The 16968-nt window shown below is 40.1% G+C and overlaps 1 protein-coding gene across 3 annotated transcripts in view; it reads right to left on the bottom strand.

Annotated features, from left to right (window-relative positions):
* The window catches only part of TEX2 (testis expressed 2), a 42688-nt gene that overhangs the window by 2146 nt on the left and 23574 nt on the right, over positions 1–16968 (bottom strand). For all 3 annotated transcript variants that reach the window (XM_065647682.1, XM_065647684.1, XM_065647683.1), the window contains 8 exons: positions 15188–15524; positions 13789–14033; positions 11586–11735; positions 10208–10307; positions 6426–6558; positions 2450–2572; positions 1081–1290; positions 740–860 (listed from right to left, as the gene is read on the bottom strand). In XM_065647682.1, the coding sequence (XP_065503754.1) occupies positions 740–860; positions 1081–1290; positions 2450–2572; positions 6426–6558; positions 10208–10307; positions 11586–11735; positions 13789–14033; positions 15188–15524 (1419 nt within the window). The remainder of the gene's footprint in view (positions 1–739; positions 861–1080; positions 1291–2449; positions 2573–6425; positions 6559–10207; positions 10308–11585; positions 11736–13788; positions 14034–15187; positions 15525–16968) is intronic.

The following is a 16968-nucleotide window of genomic DNA, read 5'->3' as shown; positions in this document are numbered from 1 at the left end:
TTCTTGAGTCCAGCATTATTTGAGTCAATGCCTGTACTGAAGCCATTTAGTTGCGTTACGGTTGTAGATGAAGCTCAGAAATATGAATTCTGCACTTCCCATTAAATTCGAATAGCACTACAGGAAACGTACCAACTTTTCTGAACTCAGCTGCTTTCTCAGCTCGTGCCCATATACTTTCAAACTGCACTTCTAATGAAATAAGCACGTTTGATCTCTGGTTGATTGTACAGGCTGGGGTCTGGAATTAATCTGGACAGTCAACTGTTTTCCTGTCCTACAAGTATTTGTAAATCGTTTTTTTTCCCATTTTGCACTACAGTCAATGTGATTTCTAAAAATTATTATTTTAAAGGAAGTAGTAACAAGACACCTTACTGCCTCATCAGTTCTTAATTCTAGACAACAGTTCGGCCCTCTTGTCATTTAAGAACACCTAAGATTACGTTGTTATTTAAGTAGTACAAATTCTGACATGGTACCTATTTCAAAGAAATGGCATTTTCAGCTCTAAAATACTTCTGGCAAGAGCTAAACCAGATTTCCAGACAAATCTACACATGGTTTTGAGATCATCCCAGAAGTCAGTTTAAGCTGAATTCCTAATACCCTTTCCACCGAGCAGGAGAGGATACCAACTACTATTGAATGAAGCAGGGAACATTAAGAAATGAAAAACCCCACCACTATAATTGATGAGAACTATAATTAAGGAAATGAAAATGTAAAGGAAACGCACCTGAAACTCTTGTTCCAGTTTCCTCTCTATCCAGTCAGTCACATGAACCAGAGTCACTTCTCTCTCACCAAGTTTCGGCCGAGCTTTTAACTCCAGGTAGGGAGGTCTCCGAAAGCCGTACCTTAGGAGAGCAGACACAAGAGGTTTTATTATGAACAGATTTTATTATGTGTGAACTGCCAATGTTCTCTTAATAGCAGTTCCCACCTCATTTACAAGTAGTTTGTATTGCACCTCCTCCAGAACTCCTTTCAAAAAAGGGGGGTTAACCCCTTTAGCAGCAGTTCCTTAGGTAACACACACCTGAAACATCACCTAGTTCTGCAGTAAGTTCCTCTTACCATATCCTGTCAGTAGGTGGAGGAGGAATGTTAATTACTAGTGTTCCTCGGCACTCTTGTACTTCAACTGTTAGCAGCAATGGAGTATTGGACACCTCTTCAATTTTCTTCTTAATAAATTCAGTCTCTGTTGCTTTCTGAAAGTATTTTGACTTAGTAATTTTATCCACAATTCTCATGATCTTACTTGTCCGATGTCCTCCAACATACCTTTAGACAGGGAACAGAAAGAAAGTACACAAAGGTAATTTCCTTAAACCTATTGCTTGCTAAGACACCCATGGATTTCCTATTAAATCATTACTTTTTGATATAAAAATTCTAAACAGCAGTTACTCATAAGATGCTATAGGACAGTAATGCAGATTTTTGAAAGGTGTAAGGAAATTCAGTATTTTATTTAAAAATCCTTTTTTCTCTTTAAGAGTTCTTTATATGATCTATATATTTTTTAAAGATGGAAAAACACATCTATTGGAATAATTCCAACAACTCATCACATAGATTTCAAAAGGTTTTGGGAATAAAACTCCAAGGAGACTCCCTTGAATATTTTCAGTATGTCATGGAGCCTTTTGGTATATTCACTGTAAAATCACTGAGATGTGTTCAGACATAGGAAACATGATGATTGTCTGAGACATTTCAGTGTTACTACAGATTTCTCATTGCATGACATCGTTTCAATCAGTTGTATAAAGCAAAACGAAAAAAAAAAAAAATCAAGGCAGCAGCCAAAACAAGGAATGACGTGGCAAAACTGATGCTAGGAAATTTTCTTTAAAATTCTTGCACGGCATCGGAGGGCAGTATTGCATAGCCTAGACACGCAAAGCCTTCAAGGGGTGGGGGGGAAAGAAAAACAAAACCCTGAGCAAGAAAGCTAGGCTTGAATAACAGTTGTTTTCTTAAAGAAAAAAACCACACTGGAAATAAGGGATCAGCAGGATCAGTGTGAGTATAATACTGTATATGAACGGAGCGTTTCAAAGTTTGCACACAAAATTCTGCTCTCGGCTCAAGCAAGACACGCTGGGGACAGTCCCCGCAGGTTCTGTGGCCCAAAGACTTGGCTTTCTCTGTGACCTAATTGGGAGGTGTTAAAGGGAGCGCTGTACAGGTCACTGCGAAGGGCTGTATGGTGAATGATGCTCCCAGCACGGCAAAACACAGCAGAGCAGCTTCCTTCCATCTGCACTCACGGCTTGATTGCTGCTCTTTGCTCTAGAAATGGGTGAGTTGTGTTTGCTTAATTGCTTGGATATACTCACACTGTGACAATGAGCATGACAGGGCCAGACCAAGGGATCGGTTACACCAAGTCTGGAGCTTGGGAGGGAAGGATTGACAAACACTGCAGAGAGCTCACCCTTCTGCTCCCGGAGCCACCTGCTTCTCTCCTGCCAGTTCAGGAGCATCATCCTCTTCTGAAGACCCAGCGCTGGAGGATTCCTCATCGCTGTCTGCAAGACAATACGCCCTTGGCCTGAAACTGAAACAATGCGATTTCCAGGTCAAATGTAATATTCTTAAATAGCTATTCATCATGTACAGCTTTGGCTGACATTATGTGTATTTCTATGGGAAACTTTGAAATGTCCCCTTCGCTTTTTTTTATAAACTCCGTCTAAAATGACGAAACTGAAGCCAGTCTGCTAGAACTAGCTTCAAAACAGAAAATTTGTTTTCTCCAGCGGAATGTAATCCTGTGTAGAAGGGGATGGCAGGGGAATGACTATTCTACATATTCAAATCAAATGTGAAGATTAATTGAAATACATTTGAAAACATCTCTGTTGCTGCTTTCCATGAAAGTTGAGCTGTATGTAGGCTGGACAAGTTTTCTTTGTTTTTAACACTGACACCGACATGCTTTTAAACTGAAAGGTGAGAACATACGATTCTGTCTTGTACTAAAAGCAAACACAGGACTCCAACTTAAAACATCATCTACCGACTGAATCCCGGAATCCCTCGGAGACATTAACTGAAGCGCTAACATATATACCTTATCTTCACAGCACTTTTAACCCAAGTCAATAAATTCCATTTTGTCTGCTCACACACCTGCAATTTTTGCAGCGTAGACACATCTCCAGCAATGGTAACATGTGCAAAGCACAAGAGAAGCAAATCTTGGTCACCCGCCTCCAAAAGGAAACACAACGATCGCACTGACAGAGCGAAGTTGTATCAAACTCATGATTCACCTTACTGTGTGTGTCATCACTTACCAATTTTGTGTAGAAAAAAAAGCAATTTTATTAACAGAAATCATCTAACAAAACCCTGGGAAGTAATATTTCTTGTATGTTTTGCAGAGATACTTCTGTCCCATACAAATTGAGGCTATAATCTCCCTTTAGTATCTTTGCTGGAAATACTCCCTTTGCTACCACATTTATATGGAAATTGACCTCCAGGCTTGTGAATTTTTAAGGTACTCTGACACAGTGAATGATGTTTACAGGATTTAAGGTTTTGTTTTCTGAAGAGAGTCCAAGAGGGAATGAGGCAAAGAACGTCATGGGGAGAAGATGGGAAAAAAATAATCAAATCAAACAAATGCTGCTCTTAGGGTACAAAATATCACACAGTAGTAACTAATTCCTAGACTTCAACTATGGAAGAATTTATGTACACAATCACAGAAAAAAATTCAAGTCTTTTAAACTGATTAAAAGTAGGGAAGGATACAGTGAATATACTTCATTACTAACAAATCTTTACCAAACACAAGAGCTTGACATGGTTATACAACACAAGCCTCAAAAGCACATGGTTTTAGCTCTAGGGACTATAACATTCTACAGCTTCTTCAGAATACAGTTTATAGCTGTGTTTTCTTGCTTTTTTTTGTGTGGGTGTTCTTGGAAATGTATCTGAAGCATTTAATAACCTCACCGAGGGCATGGGCTGAGGCTGCTGTCTGCTGTTCTGTACACGGAACAGACTGGTAGCTGCTGCGCAAAGTCCTAAGGTGAGATGAGAGTTGCAGCACAGCTCACGGGACACACGGCTCCTTCCCGGCTGCCTCTCCAGGGACTGCGGCAGCAACCCCGCGGTCTCTCTACACGGAAGAGTTTGCTACCCAGACTACAAAACCAGAGTCATAAACCTCTTCTTCTTACCCAGAGATGCACTTTGTACCTGCAGAGGAGTGAAATGGCACAGCAAACCAAACCTCCCCCCAGGAGGACTTAGGGGCGGTGAATGGTTCATGTCACTGGCCCCGAACAGTGATGCTGGAGCCGTTTCTCAGAGATAAGTTCAGGTTTTTAGGTCAGATTCAAACTACATGTTTTCTGCCTGGCTGTGACCTCACTTTACTTTCCTGCGCGTGTCATATCACCCAGTTCAAGGCATCTCCAGTGCGTTTTCGAGGCTCTCAAAGGTGTCACCTTCTTACAAGATGGTGTTTTATTCACCAAGGTGACGGGACCCTCCGAAGTGCCTCCACCAGCACCCACTGGCTAAGGCCACAAGATTTCCTCGCATTAAACAAAGCAACAATAAATAAGCTTGAGTGTGATTTCAGGGGATCTCTGCATACAATGGACCATTTATAAGACACAAACATTGGCAGAAAAACACTTGGTAGTTACAGTATTGTTCCTGAGCAGATTGCACAATATTTTATGAATTGCCGTTTGTCGATTTATTTGGCACAACACAGCAAAAAGGACCGATGGGGTAAGAAACTGATAACTTTGGGTTAGCCTGCCTGCATTTGCCTAATCTCCAGTATGGCAGAACCTGCTGCTGTTTTTTTATTTTATAAAATTGGCAATTAAATTATTTTCTGCCCTTTTTTGAGAGCTGCATTTTCCTGAGGGCGCACGCAAGACAGCATTTATGAAGCCATCTAACAGCACACTTCATTTTTATTTCAAACAGTAACGCAGCAGCAACAGTGGAATGGACTGAAACACTGAACCATTTGTCTCGCTTTGCACTGACGGTACCCAGGGACAGTTAAAACTCAGGGCTGGTTTCTCCACCCTCCTCTTGCTGAATGAGTAGATGCTTTTCTTACGTGAGTTTGTGGCTACAGCTTCTCAAGAGCCGGTTTGTTCCAGGCTCTTGAGGGATAAAAATTAGCATAAGCAACCAACATGCATCGCTTACAGACAATTCGATTGTGGGTGCAAGCGCATTCAAAATAGCTTGAAATTAACACAATGGAAAGCATAGATGAGAATCAAACTGTTCCATACTTCAAGTCTTGGTGTTTACAATATCCATTGTATTTAAGGGGAAAAAAAAAGACAACCAAGCAACCAAAAATGTCTCATTCAAACTAGAATACATTAGACTGCTCTGTATGTAAAGCTGGCACAGTACCTGGCCCTGAGCATTTGAAACATCCCAGTCATGTGCAGGGAGCAATACAGTTAACGGTTGTACCTTCAAGTAATTGGTTGCTTAGCTACAGACATTTACATTTGCGTTGCTGGGGGCCTATTGCTCAGCTAGAACCAAGCTGATTCTTAAATATGAAATCAATGCATTCACTAATTATTTCTGAGGCCGTTCTTGCACTGGACAGACAAAAATACACAATGAAAATCCTAAAGGCATAGAGAAGAAAAGCAAGAATTCAATTTGTATAGACATTTCCATCTCTATCCCCCATGTTTTGGGTGGACAAGATTAAAAGGATTTTTCAAAATTCACACCTACCAATTACACTGACATAAATTCAGAAATATTTATTTCAAGCAGTGACAACGAGAGTCTAGGTCAATTTTAAATCCTCCGAATTTCTACCAGTGTACGAGATCATTCAGCCATTAGCTTTTTCACATCTATTTTCTTGTCATGAGCGCAGTGTAATATAGTGCTGCTCTACATACTACTTCGAGATATCTCAGAATACATGGTCAGAGCTACAACATGAGTATACAAAGGATCTAGTAGCTTCATTCTGAAAGACCACGACATTCTATTCATATCGAAACAAACAGCCAGATTTAGATAATATTTCCTGGATTTGCTGGCAGTGGTTGCACACTACATCAGAGACCACCCACTGTTGTGAGACTGCAGGTTTGTGACGTACAAAGAGAACTCAGCACAAAGAGAATCAGCACTCCAGAGCTGATGGGGTGGGTATTCGGGAGGTGTCACTCACCAGGTTAACACAAATGGACAGATGGATGAAATTCAAACAACATCAGAAAAATGAGAGGGAAAGCACAAACACAAGTTAGGTCAGCCCCGGTATGTGTGTGTTCTAGTTTGTTCATCTATAAGGCATTTCACTTGGACTGCATATATGCGAAGAAAATGTCACTTTTTCACTATGAAAGCTCTCACTTGATTCTACCATTGTAATATCTTACCCTTCTTTGCCAATTTCTCCAACTTTAAGCGCTTCGCCAAGCGGCTCTTTACCCAATTTGGTCAAGTTCATCTTGGTCTCTAGGGTCATTAGAAAAGATCCATTGTAGGACATTTCCAAATCAATCCAAAGTCCTAAAATGAACCAAAGCAAAAAAAAAGTTACTTTAAAAACACTCACTATCACTTTATTTTAATGTCAAGCCAAAACTTGTTTAGAAAAAGTTTATACATCACACATTTTCCAAAGAGAAAAACTGCTTTTTCATCAACCAATTACGTCATTCATTCGCAAATAATTAAAAGCTTATCAAAGCAAGTTTTCTGTTCACATTAAGCTTACAGAACAAAGCTGAATGTTCAGATATGAATCAAAGCCACACTGAAAGACAGAGCCGCGAGTACAGCTAACAATCTAAAAAAGGAGTGTGATTTACGCACAACTAAACTGCTTAAGAGATCTGAACCAAGATAAATAAAATAGAATACAATCAGGGATTCACTTCAAAACTATTTACAGTACTGCTCCAAGCCAAACAGTAATGGGGACACTTCTATATTACATTGTCCAAAATGAAGCAAAACCTGAAATCCCAGAGCAGTATCACTTGTCACACATCACAACCTGCAGCCTCTCTTACTTTTGACAATGATGCATCGAAGTACAAAAAGATTCGCTCAATAAGTCAGCTATAGAAATTCTTCTTATGACTTGCAGCGAACAGGGTCATTACTTAGAACAATTCTAGACGTGCTGTATTGTTAAATCCTATTGTCTGGGCAGACTATTCGCTTATCGCAATCACCAAAAGAATTGTTTCGGGAATAACTGCAAGATTAGGTTCTGCCTCTTAAGTGACACCCTGCAGTGTCACAGATTAGAAAAAGCTATAAGGTATTTGTGATCCAGAGATTAGAAATCAGATTCCACTAAGCATAGATTATGCACATTCCTTTTCCAGACACTGCAGCCACACACAATATGCCCTTCCAGTGTCTGGCACATCAGCCACTCATGCATTCTACTTCCATTTACTTATTCAGAAGCAATTAATGGTAACAGCTCTTTGGGTTTGATTCATCTAGAAAAGACACACCTTTTCAGTCAAAAAACAACTGGTTTCTTTCCTGCAAAAACATTACCAGAAGAATGTCATTGTCCCAATCCCACCCATTTATATTAACAGAAATATACCCAGCTACCGAAGCCCAGGTCATTGACACGCTATGAGATAACACGTTGGAAGCTGTACTGAGGGCAAACTGCTTCTTTACTAACCCAAATTATTCTTTTCCACCATACGATTTTTCTAATGCTGTTCTAAAACAAAACGCAAGAACTCAGACACAAGCTTATAAAGATTTTTTCCTCTTTACAGTAACAAAGCAGCAGTAAGATCATCAGAAACAAGAGAAGAGCTAACCAGACCTTCTGGATAACCAGTGAGTCAGTGTGTTTCAAACGTCAGTGTTGTTTTAACAGTAGATCAAATTAAGCAAAGGATGCCATTACTGAGAGGGAAAGTTCCTTTTGGCCAGAAAATATTCATATGCATTTTCCAGAGGGAAAAAGGGAGGTAGGGAAGGGAGAGTACGCAAAGAATTGGGCAGATGGTACCATTTATTCAGCTATCTGCTTCCCGAGCCTTGACAGAAGTACAGTAAATTCTACAGCATATGCTCTCACCCAAACAGGACTGTATTAACAGAAACAAGATTATTTTTTTTCCTAACATTGTCTGTTAACAAATTTAGTTACTTAGAGAAGCCATATAATAAAAAAAAATTTCTTCATAATCGAGCACTGGTAAAAAAGTATGGATGAAACAAAGTACATCACAATTAGTAACTGTATTTTAAAGCCTCGCAAAAAGCTACCTCAAATAACAAATTGTCTCAAGCACTGTAAAAAAAAATTCTTAGAAGTGGCCTAAAGTTGTAGAATTTTTTTTCCAGGTTTGGTTTATTCCTAGGTCTTTCTTACTTACCAACGAATACATTTATCCTTATGAAAACAAGCAATTCCAATTATCATCCCCTTATTTATGTCCTTTTAAGTACAACAGCAAAACAAATTATTTCAGTAATGATTCACTGCTAGCTCTCAACAACTCAGATACTAAGAGTTCACATGTCATTCAACAATATGAAAGTTACAAGGATTACAAATTCTGCCATAAATGTTTGCCTGTCACAGTTTAACTGAACAAGAAACTGCAGAAGTTAATTGTTCTCAGCGCTGTTGGTAACTAAGTGTTCAGCAGTCTCCTAAATCCCACCTCATGACTCAGAAGTACAGTCTTGGGTTACAACTAAAGTTAGAAGAACAGAGAAAGAAATGGAAAGGGTGTTTAACTCTAGGCAAAGGGAAACACTGACAAGAACCCCACGGCTAAGTTATTTTAAAACAAAACCACTTGGCAAGCATCATACATGTAATGATTTTTAAAAGTTTTCGCTTTGTTGCCTGTAACTCAATAAAATTTCTGCCAGTGGTGAAGCCACTTCGCTCCTGGGAACAGCAGGGGACGGTGTACGTCCCGTGCAGAACCCGCTGTCCCCCGCGGGAAGCGCATGACTAGAAGCAGCAATGTGGTTTAGTTCCTCGAACTGCACGAGCTTATTCCATCTATCCAGTTTTTATTTCTCTTAAAAGACAGTTTTTGTTCCTCAACAACACAATTTCCTCTTTTCAAACAGGCTTTGCTTATAAAACTCAGTGGAAAACACACTTTCAAGAAGGCGAGAGCAAAGTACCCAGTGTTTTATAGGTAAAGCTTTTCCCCAAAGAGTTGCAAGACTCCAGTGAGATAAGGGCAAAAAATAGCATTTGGACACAACAGGCAGCATTAGTTAACATGTTATGTATGCCCGAGAGAATTCTAATAATTCCGCAAAGCCTGTTTTGTTTACAATTTTACAAGAGAAAGGTTAGAGTTTACTAACCTTCTCCCACTTTTAGTCAGTGATTTGAGTGGCACAACTTTTAATATTAAAGTTTTTTTTTAATTTCCTCCTAAATTTCATGCATCTACTATTCTTGCAAAGGTCTGATGATAACTGTTATCCCAGTTAGAGAACAGCACTGCAGTAAGAGTGGCAGACAAATGAGTCTTACATCAAAACTACAGTTAAATAAACCTTAAAAAGATCAGGTCCAAACTACATAATATGAGCAAAGATGAAGACTAAAATGCTTCTAAGCAGAAACTGGCTCATTAGCTAACGATGCACAGCTGAATTCTATCACAAGTTCTCCATCCTGGGGAACCACTGTTGCTTGACCTTGAAGAATAGGGAGCCAAACTAAGATCCTGAAGAGACAAACCACCCCGCTGAATAGAAATCCCCCTCAAACTCAGCACCTGCTGCACGTTCCATATCCTCACGCTCCAAAATACCACATAAACACAATCATCTGTTCCTCCCTTAGAAACGCTGTGTAAGGAGAGCTAGTGAACATTGATCCTCTTACAACTGTCAGCTAGTTACCTGTTCGTGTTTGTTGTTATTGTTCTAAATATGCTACTGAGACTTGCGGAAGTTTGGCTCGTTGCTGGCCAGTAAATTAATTAAATTCCTATCATCTCAACACCAGCTTATTGGTTTTAGCACCATCTAGAAATGATTTTGATATCTTCATCTAAGAATTGAAAGAGCAGTTTAAAACAAAAGTGAGTTGTTTGCCATGCAACCCATAGCTGCGCCCCAGCAGGTCCCCCAAGGAAATATTTCCCTTTAGACCGATTAGAAACTTCTCCACCTTGAGTTACATGTATTTTACCTCTGTGATCAATAGCGGGTTTGAAGGCTTGAAGGATCTTCGGCACCGCTATCCCCATGTCAAGCTCAGTTAGAGTCAGCTCATTCATGAAGTACGGCAACTAAAAGAACAGAATGTAAAAATCAAATCCATGTTACGGAACTAAACATCATTGTTTCCTGAGAGAAGAAAGGTCATTGAACTTAAGGAATGGATTCAGCTGAAAAGCCACCAGTGAAAGAACACAAATACAGTTAGACAAATTTCTTCCAATTCTAGGATTTTGCAGTTATCCGTTTGAAAATAATATTTTAGGGAGAAATTCAGCATCTGAACTTAGAATGTTTTTAAAACTACGCTGAGTTCAGATGCTGACCTTAAACCTCCAGCACCCTTTTTAGTCGAAGTATGTAAAAAACTCAAGAACGAAGTGTAAATCCTATTTTACTGTGAATAAAAATCAAATACTCCTTCGAGTTTTAAATTCAGTCACATATTTTATAGAATCACAGTGATGTGGGTATCTATTTACCGTAATGGATAAAAGTTCTATGTCCTGTGAACAGACGGTGCTTTAACCTTTCAAAAATACATCCATCCCCCATTCCCAGTCTTTCCACTTAAACTGTTTCCAATGCGGTTTGGGTACCCTGCTCTCACAACTGCGGAGACAGGCAGGGCAGAACTAGGTTACTGCTTATTTCCCAAAGCACAAGCAACCCTATCTCACAGCTGGTGCTGGCAGCTCAATTCCAGAGCTTTTGTCAGCAAGACTACATCCTCCTTTGCCTTTAGGAACAGGCAAACTCCTCCCCAAACATCAGGAGCTGAACAGCCCTGTGATTAACTGCTGCTGTTCAGAAGTCACGGAATGCAAAGGGAAGACCCAAAAGTCATTCCAAGGCACCACCCGTCCCTTCACCCCCTGAGCTCACGCCCCTGATGCACAATTATATCCCATCACCCGCAGACAGCTCCTTCCTGACTTACACCCACCGACCTCTCCTGCCAACTGTGCAAGTCTGAAGTTAACAGGAGCACATTAGAATTGTGGTTCTCCAATCTCCTCCGTCTTAAAGGCAATCTACTCTTTCCCAAAGCAGATTTCATAACTGACAAGCAGTTCCGTTTTTCTCTAACGCAAATACAGTAATACAAGTGCACAGACACAAATAGTTAATGCGTCTGTAGTTCATTTGAAACTGAAGCAATGAAGTTAACACACTGATATCCTACTGTGAAGTGGTTAGCAAAGCTGAACTGGAGCTCTGCATCACATTTACTTATCTTTCACATGTAAGTGTGAAATAACTGTTTCTTCTACTGTTTTAAAACTCAACGACTATGCGTTTGTTTTCCTCCATAAGGTATGCATAGCGCACATCTCCAGATTAGTTACCTTTATTTTGCTGAGTTTCATTTGGATCTTCTTTGACACTAGATCAGACCAATATTTTTCTCCTAAAAAATCCCAAAATATTCTTCCAAGCAAAGCATTCACCCAGGCCTCCTGTTCTTCTTCTTCAGCTTCCACATGGGCATCTGGTAACTGAAAACACAGAGCAGGTTATTCAGCTCTGTAAATTCTATAAACTAAGCTGCCCTGACATGAGCTTGCTTGTCATCATCCTGACATGCGACAGAGTGGATGAGGCTGCATAGATATGGATTCAGCTCTGACAATGAGATGAGAAAGCTGTGTGTAACTTAACCTCTGGCAGAAAAAGCAGATAAGCCCAGAGTGGGCAGACAGAAATGTGTCTGTAATAGAGACACTCTCCTCCCAAGAGGATCTAGAAGAACAGCTACTCTGTTCTGTTTCATCAAAAAATAGGGAAACAAGACTCAACCGTACATCCTTAAATCCAGTTCAGAAACATCACAAATAGATGATAAACAAATGCAGTACAGGGAAACAGATTCTTCCTTCCAGTGTTTGTATACAGGATTGAGGAAACCACATTGTTCCTTCTCTGCATTAAAGGTTTTGTTTACAGTGCAAGGGGATTATGTCTTGGTTTACTTGAGAACCATCTCAAAACACTTGGAGATATATGTTCAGATGTCACGTCACTGACCACAGACATGAAAGCAAAGGCAGTTGAAATAATTTTGGGTGTGTACATGCTATCACGTATTGCATTAAAACCAGGAGGCTTCCATGCAGGAAAGCCAACACTTTTAACATCTCTCAACTGCCTGCAATAAAAGGAGAATTTGTGTTTCGTTAGTCCAGGCAGAAATACTGAAGCCAGCAGAACAGCAGCGCTTTCTAAGGGCAGGCAGGTAGATCCACAGCTCTGAACCCCATTTCTGGCCGCGGCTGCTCCCCACGGCTGCAGCCCCACGCCGGTCGCTGCGGCAGCGGCTCCGCTGTGACGCAGGTTCCCTGCCAGCACGGTTCATCTATTTATAGAATGATTCCCGACACGTGCCAGATTCAGCAGTGAATTCATCGCTGCTTCAGGGGTTGTCGGGAGCTAGAATAGCTTTTTTCCTGCGGGAACATGAGATGTGTTTATTCATATGCTACATCATGGCCTCCTACTCCTTTCTGGACATTGTATGAAAGTCTGGCAGCAAAGCAGCATGACATAAATTACATCTTTTAAATGAACGGTGATTGTAGTTAATGTTAAGGATTCATTTATTAAGAGTGTCATACTTTATGCTAAGGTCCTGTTTATTAAGAGTGATTCAAATGCAGTCCAAGAGGCCCAAGAATTAGTCGGAGCTATATATGTTGTTCACTAATACACTGCTACATACTTCACAATACAAACACATCAGCCATTTAGTGCTGCCTTACCAGACATTTAAAAATGAAAAACCATACAAACCATCTATCCACGGCTTATGTCTTTTGAACAAGACTGTCCAAATCAATCTGTAGTCTATACAAGAGCCAATTCCATTTCTGTCCCAGTTACCCCAAGCAGCAGGTACATGCAGTAAAACCTGACCCCGTCAAAGCCACAGCCAGAGGACCAGACACACACCGAACGCAAATCCCTGACCCTACAAAAATTAAGAGCAATTTTACTACCATGTACTAAAAAATCCACTTAAATTACTTCAACAAGCCAGGACCTCAAAAATATGCTTTTACTTCAATCTACTTTAGAATATACACAGAAAAAATTATCTTTTTACTACTGTTGGGAAGTAGTAGTTTGTGGAATTTCATTTCATTTGTTTGGGTTTTGTTTGTTTTAATCTTAAGCATAAAATATAAGTTATTTTTGGACCGATGTTTTTTAGGACACATCTGTGCATTCCTAATGAAGAAAATCTACAGCCATGTTGCCTTCAGCTGTACAATCTTTTAGGTACAAGACACTGCAAAAGCCAGAAAAAACCCACAGATGTTCTTGGGAGATAAGAAATCAAACTAAAAAAAAAAAAAAATTATGTTACATTGAGAAGAAACTGTGGTGAAAGGGGAACTGGCAAGCCTGAAAACCCATACTGACTTTATAAAAAGTTTAACCTGTAGTTAAAGAAATTAATTTTTCTTTCTACATAACTCATTTTGAAAGCAGTACTTAACAAGATAAAATATATCACCACCTCTGGTGCGTATTTGAGGGGGAAAGTATTACCTTTTTCACAGCTGTAGGGCTGCTGTCTGCACTGAGGACTGGGCTACCCGAAGGGCTTTTCTTTTCATGTGGAACACACTTTGCCATATAAACACTGTACTCCAGAAGCGTTTTCTGCCGCATGTTGCCAGCCAGATCCTTGTGCTTCGGCTGGGACGCAATTTCTTCTGCGCTCCCCTTGCTGCTGCTCCGGCTGTGTGTGAGACCGGGCTGACCATCGGTTCTACCGTGTGTCGGCAAGATCCCTAAATCGAAAGGAATAATACCCGTTTAACAGAAAAGGAACCTGAGAGTCCAACAGCAGAGTGTATGATCAAACACTTAAAGGAACAAAATTAGCTTGTGGATTTAATTTATTCTGAAAAAAGACCGTTCGGAGCAGCGCTTTCTCATTTTGAAGGGTAAAAGTCAATTCCACTGCTGTGTGCTTAGGTGGTCCTAAACCCAAATTAGTCAATATTTGGTATGATTCAGCACTCAGCAGGATGTGTGACTGGAAAATTCAGCTGATCAATAGCATATTTAAATATGGACACTCACATATGTACAACATATGGCAGAATTCCCAACAGCCCTGCTGGGGAATGACTAAAATAAAAGTCAGGTGATTAAAATGTACCCATAACCACACTTCAAAATAAAAAAATTAATTATAGACTGTTGCAACTAAAAGGACTGTCAAAAGCACGTAACCATTAGAATTTTAATTAGTCATTAATTTTGCATTTGCATTTCAAGAAGTTATGTGCCAGAAATAATGATGTTAACCAATCTTTAAAACACTTTTCGGAGAATAGATAAAGACAGAAAAGCATGAGTCATTCAGATTTAAAATTATATCAGAGCATGTTTTTAAATTAATACTTCAAACATTTGATCAATACTGTAAACCAACATGCTTGTTGGTTCAGATATAGATATTAGAACAGGACTTCTTATTCAAACACAAAAATGTGTTTGCTTGTGACATTAACCCATGAGAAAGCGCTGTAGTCTTTACAGGAGACTGAAGTGGAAGGAAGGACAAAGGAGGAAGAACATGTAGTAAGAGAACTGAGTGAAATACTGCAAATACTGACATCAGTTCCAACAGTACAGAGAAGAAGAAAAATAAAAAGGATTGAACAAAAATGACAGGAGTTGTTACAGTCACTGAAAACTAGTGTATTCACATAAACCAGTCTAAAAATAGTAAGAATAGTTGAGGGCTTATAGCCAAGAGAGGAAAAGGCAGGGTGGGAAGGTGGGAATGAGAGGCCAAGACAAGGAGCAGAAGAGTGTATTTACTATTATTTGTCTGTAAAGATCACTGTGGCTCCACCGTTGCTGTAACTACCACTGTGAAAACATAACTTTTTTTTTTAATAGACACTTTGACTAGAACACGAAATTTGAATACCTGGCTTGCTCCCACATAAAGCGGATGGCTTCTTTGCTTCAGACTTCAGCTTGGATGCGAGAAGGAACCTTTGGAACCATTCCTCCTTCTCCCTGCCTGTCCTCCCAAAGAGATAAAGCACTTGATCCTTTTGGCTAGTGTACTTTGCTCCATCCTGAGGCTTCTTGGATTCTTCATTGCTCAAGTCCACTTTTTCAGCAGCTGACTTTTCCTCTGTATTCTCTTTATCAGTCTGGGCCTTGGCCATAAAGTCCTCCTGTCTAGCGAGTTCAATGCAAATAGGGTACTTCTTATTCCAAATCCGTTTTCGTGCCAGACTCTTAGGAACCAGGGAAATCTGAAGGATAAATGAAAGGGTTACATTATTTTTCAGTTGTATCTTCTATGTTTCTAGTCACATAAAGAACACAGGAAGGTGAGAGATACAGATCCTACATTGCACCTGTTGGGTTTAACTGACTCTCAACTTACAGCTGGTTGATGTCCAGCCCACTGCTGTCACTAGGTCTTTGGTGAGCCTTGAAATGAAAACAAAGCCCGTTTAAGTAGCTTAGACTTCTACGATCATGTGGAGAAACTCAGTTTTCACTTAAAAGATCTTATCCTCACAGTTACAGAGAAAAAATAGTATGAACAAGAACCTTATTTCTGTCACCATGTGGTTGGTAATGAGAATCCAAACCAAGTTTTAAAACTCAATTTTTCAGGCCCACCTCATGAAACCGAGTGTTTGAAGTCGGTAATAGTTACATTACGTAAGAATCAAGGAATAAGAATGATTTGCAGATAACTATATTCCAAATTCTGTATATTCAGAGAGAATTGAGATAATGCAAGTGATGATAAGAGTGATAAGAGAGAAGATTCTAATCTAGAGGCTGAATTTAACAGAGTTCTCTAAAAATGGTGGGTAAGTACCTTGCAGAATAGCCATCATTTGCTTATTGCATTCAAAGAACTTGGCACTTTCGTAACCAATTTGGTCTGGGGTGAGGGGGGAAGTACTGGAAATTTTTCTAAGATACCATGGGGAACGATCATCAGTCAAGTGCTCTTGTAGCATGTGATAGTTTTGATTGTCTTCATCATGAGAAAACAAATCTGCAGTAGGCAGGAATCTAAGGTTTTGCTTTATCTTTTTCACCGTCTTCCTTTAACAGAAAGCAGAGCTGACAGCAAGATGCTTTCCCGTCCTGATCCAGGGAAAGCGAGGGAGGTTTTCCTCACCGCCGCCTCGGTGCCTCTCTCCCTAAATCCCAGTCAACTGAAGCAGTTTCCTCCTCCACCTGTGCTGCCAAGACTCTCCATTGATGCAGCACATTAAAAACACCCATTCTTTTAATAATGTGGTATTGATGTATTACTTAATGCAATGCCAATGGAGTCAACTTCACGTGACAACTCTTCACAGATTTGAGGGAGGCAAATACCATGTGGGAAAACTGCCCCAGCATTATTCTTCGTTCACTCTTCCAGTTGCGAAAATCCCAATTTCCTTCCCTAGATGGTGGGTACCCAGAGCAAGTCTGTCTGTTCCAGCCACCTCTCGCTCGCCTCTTTTACATCCACGTACAACGTATGTTCCCTCTTCACATGAAATGCAAACATCGTCTGAACTGCCTCGGCACAGAGACGACCAAAGATCGTGCATTTTGGTGTAAGCTTCAGAACAGTCAGGCACTAACCTAATGTACGGGGAACAATTCTCTGAACTCCCAAGCGTTAACTTCTGCTTTGAACTGCAGAGGAAAACCTGGCTTTTCCCTGACTGCGTAAATACA

The sequence above is a fragment of the Caloenas nicobarica genome, chromosome 18 (genome assembly GCF_036013445.1).
Source record: "Caloenas nicobarica isolate bCalNic1 chromosome 18, bCalNic1.hap1, whole genome shotgun sequence".
Classification (NCBI taxonomy): Eukaryota; Metazoa; Chordata; class Aves; order Columbiformes; family Columbidae; genus Caloenas; species Caloenas nicobarica.
The sequence above is the reverse complement of the archived record's forward strand: the minus strand, read 5'-3'. Positions and strand labels throughout refer to the sequence as shown.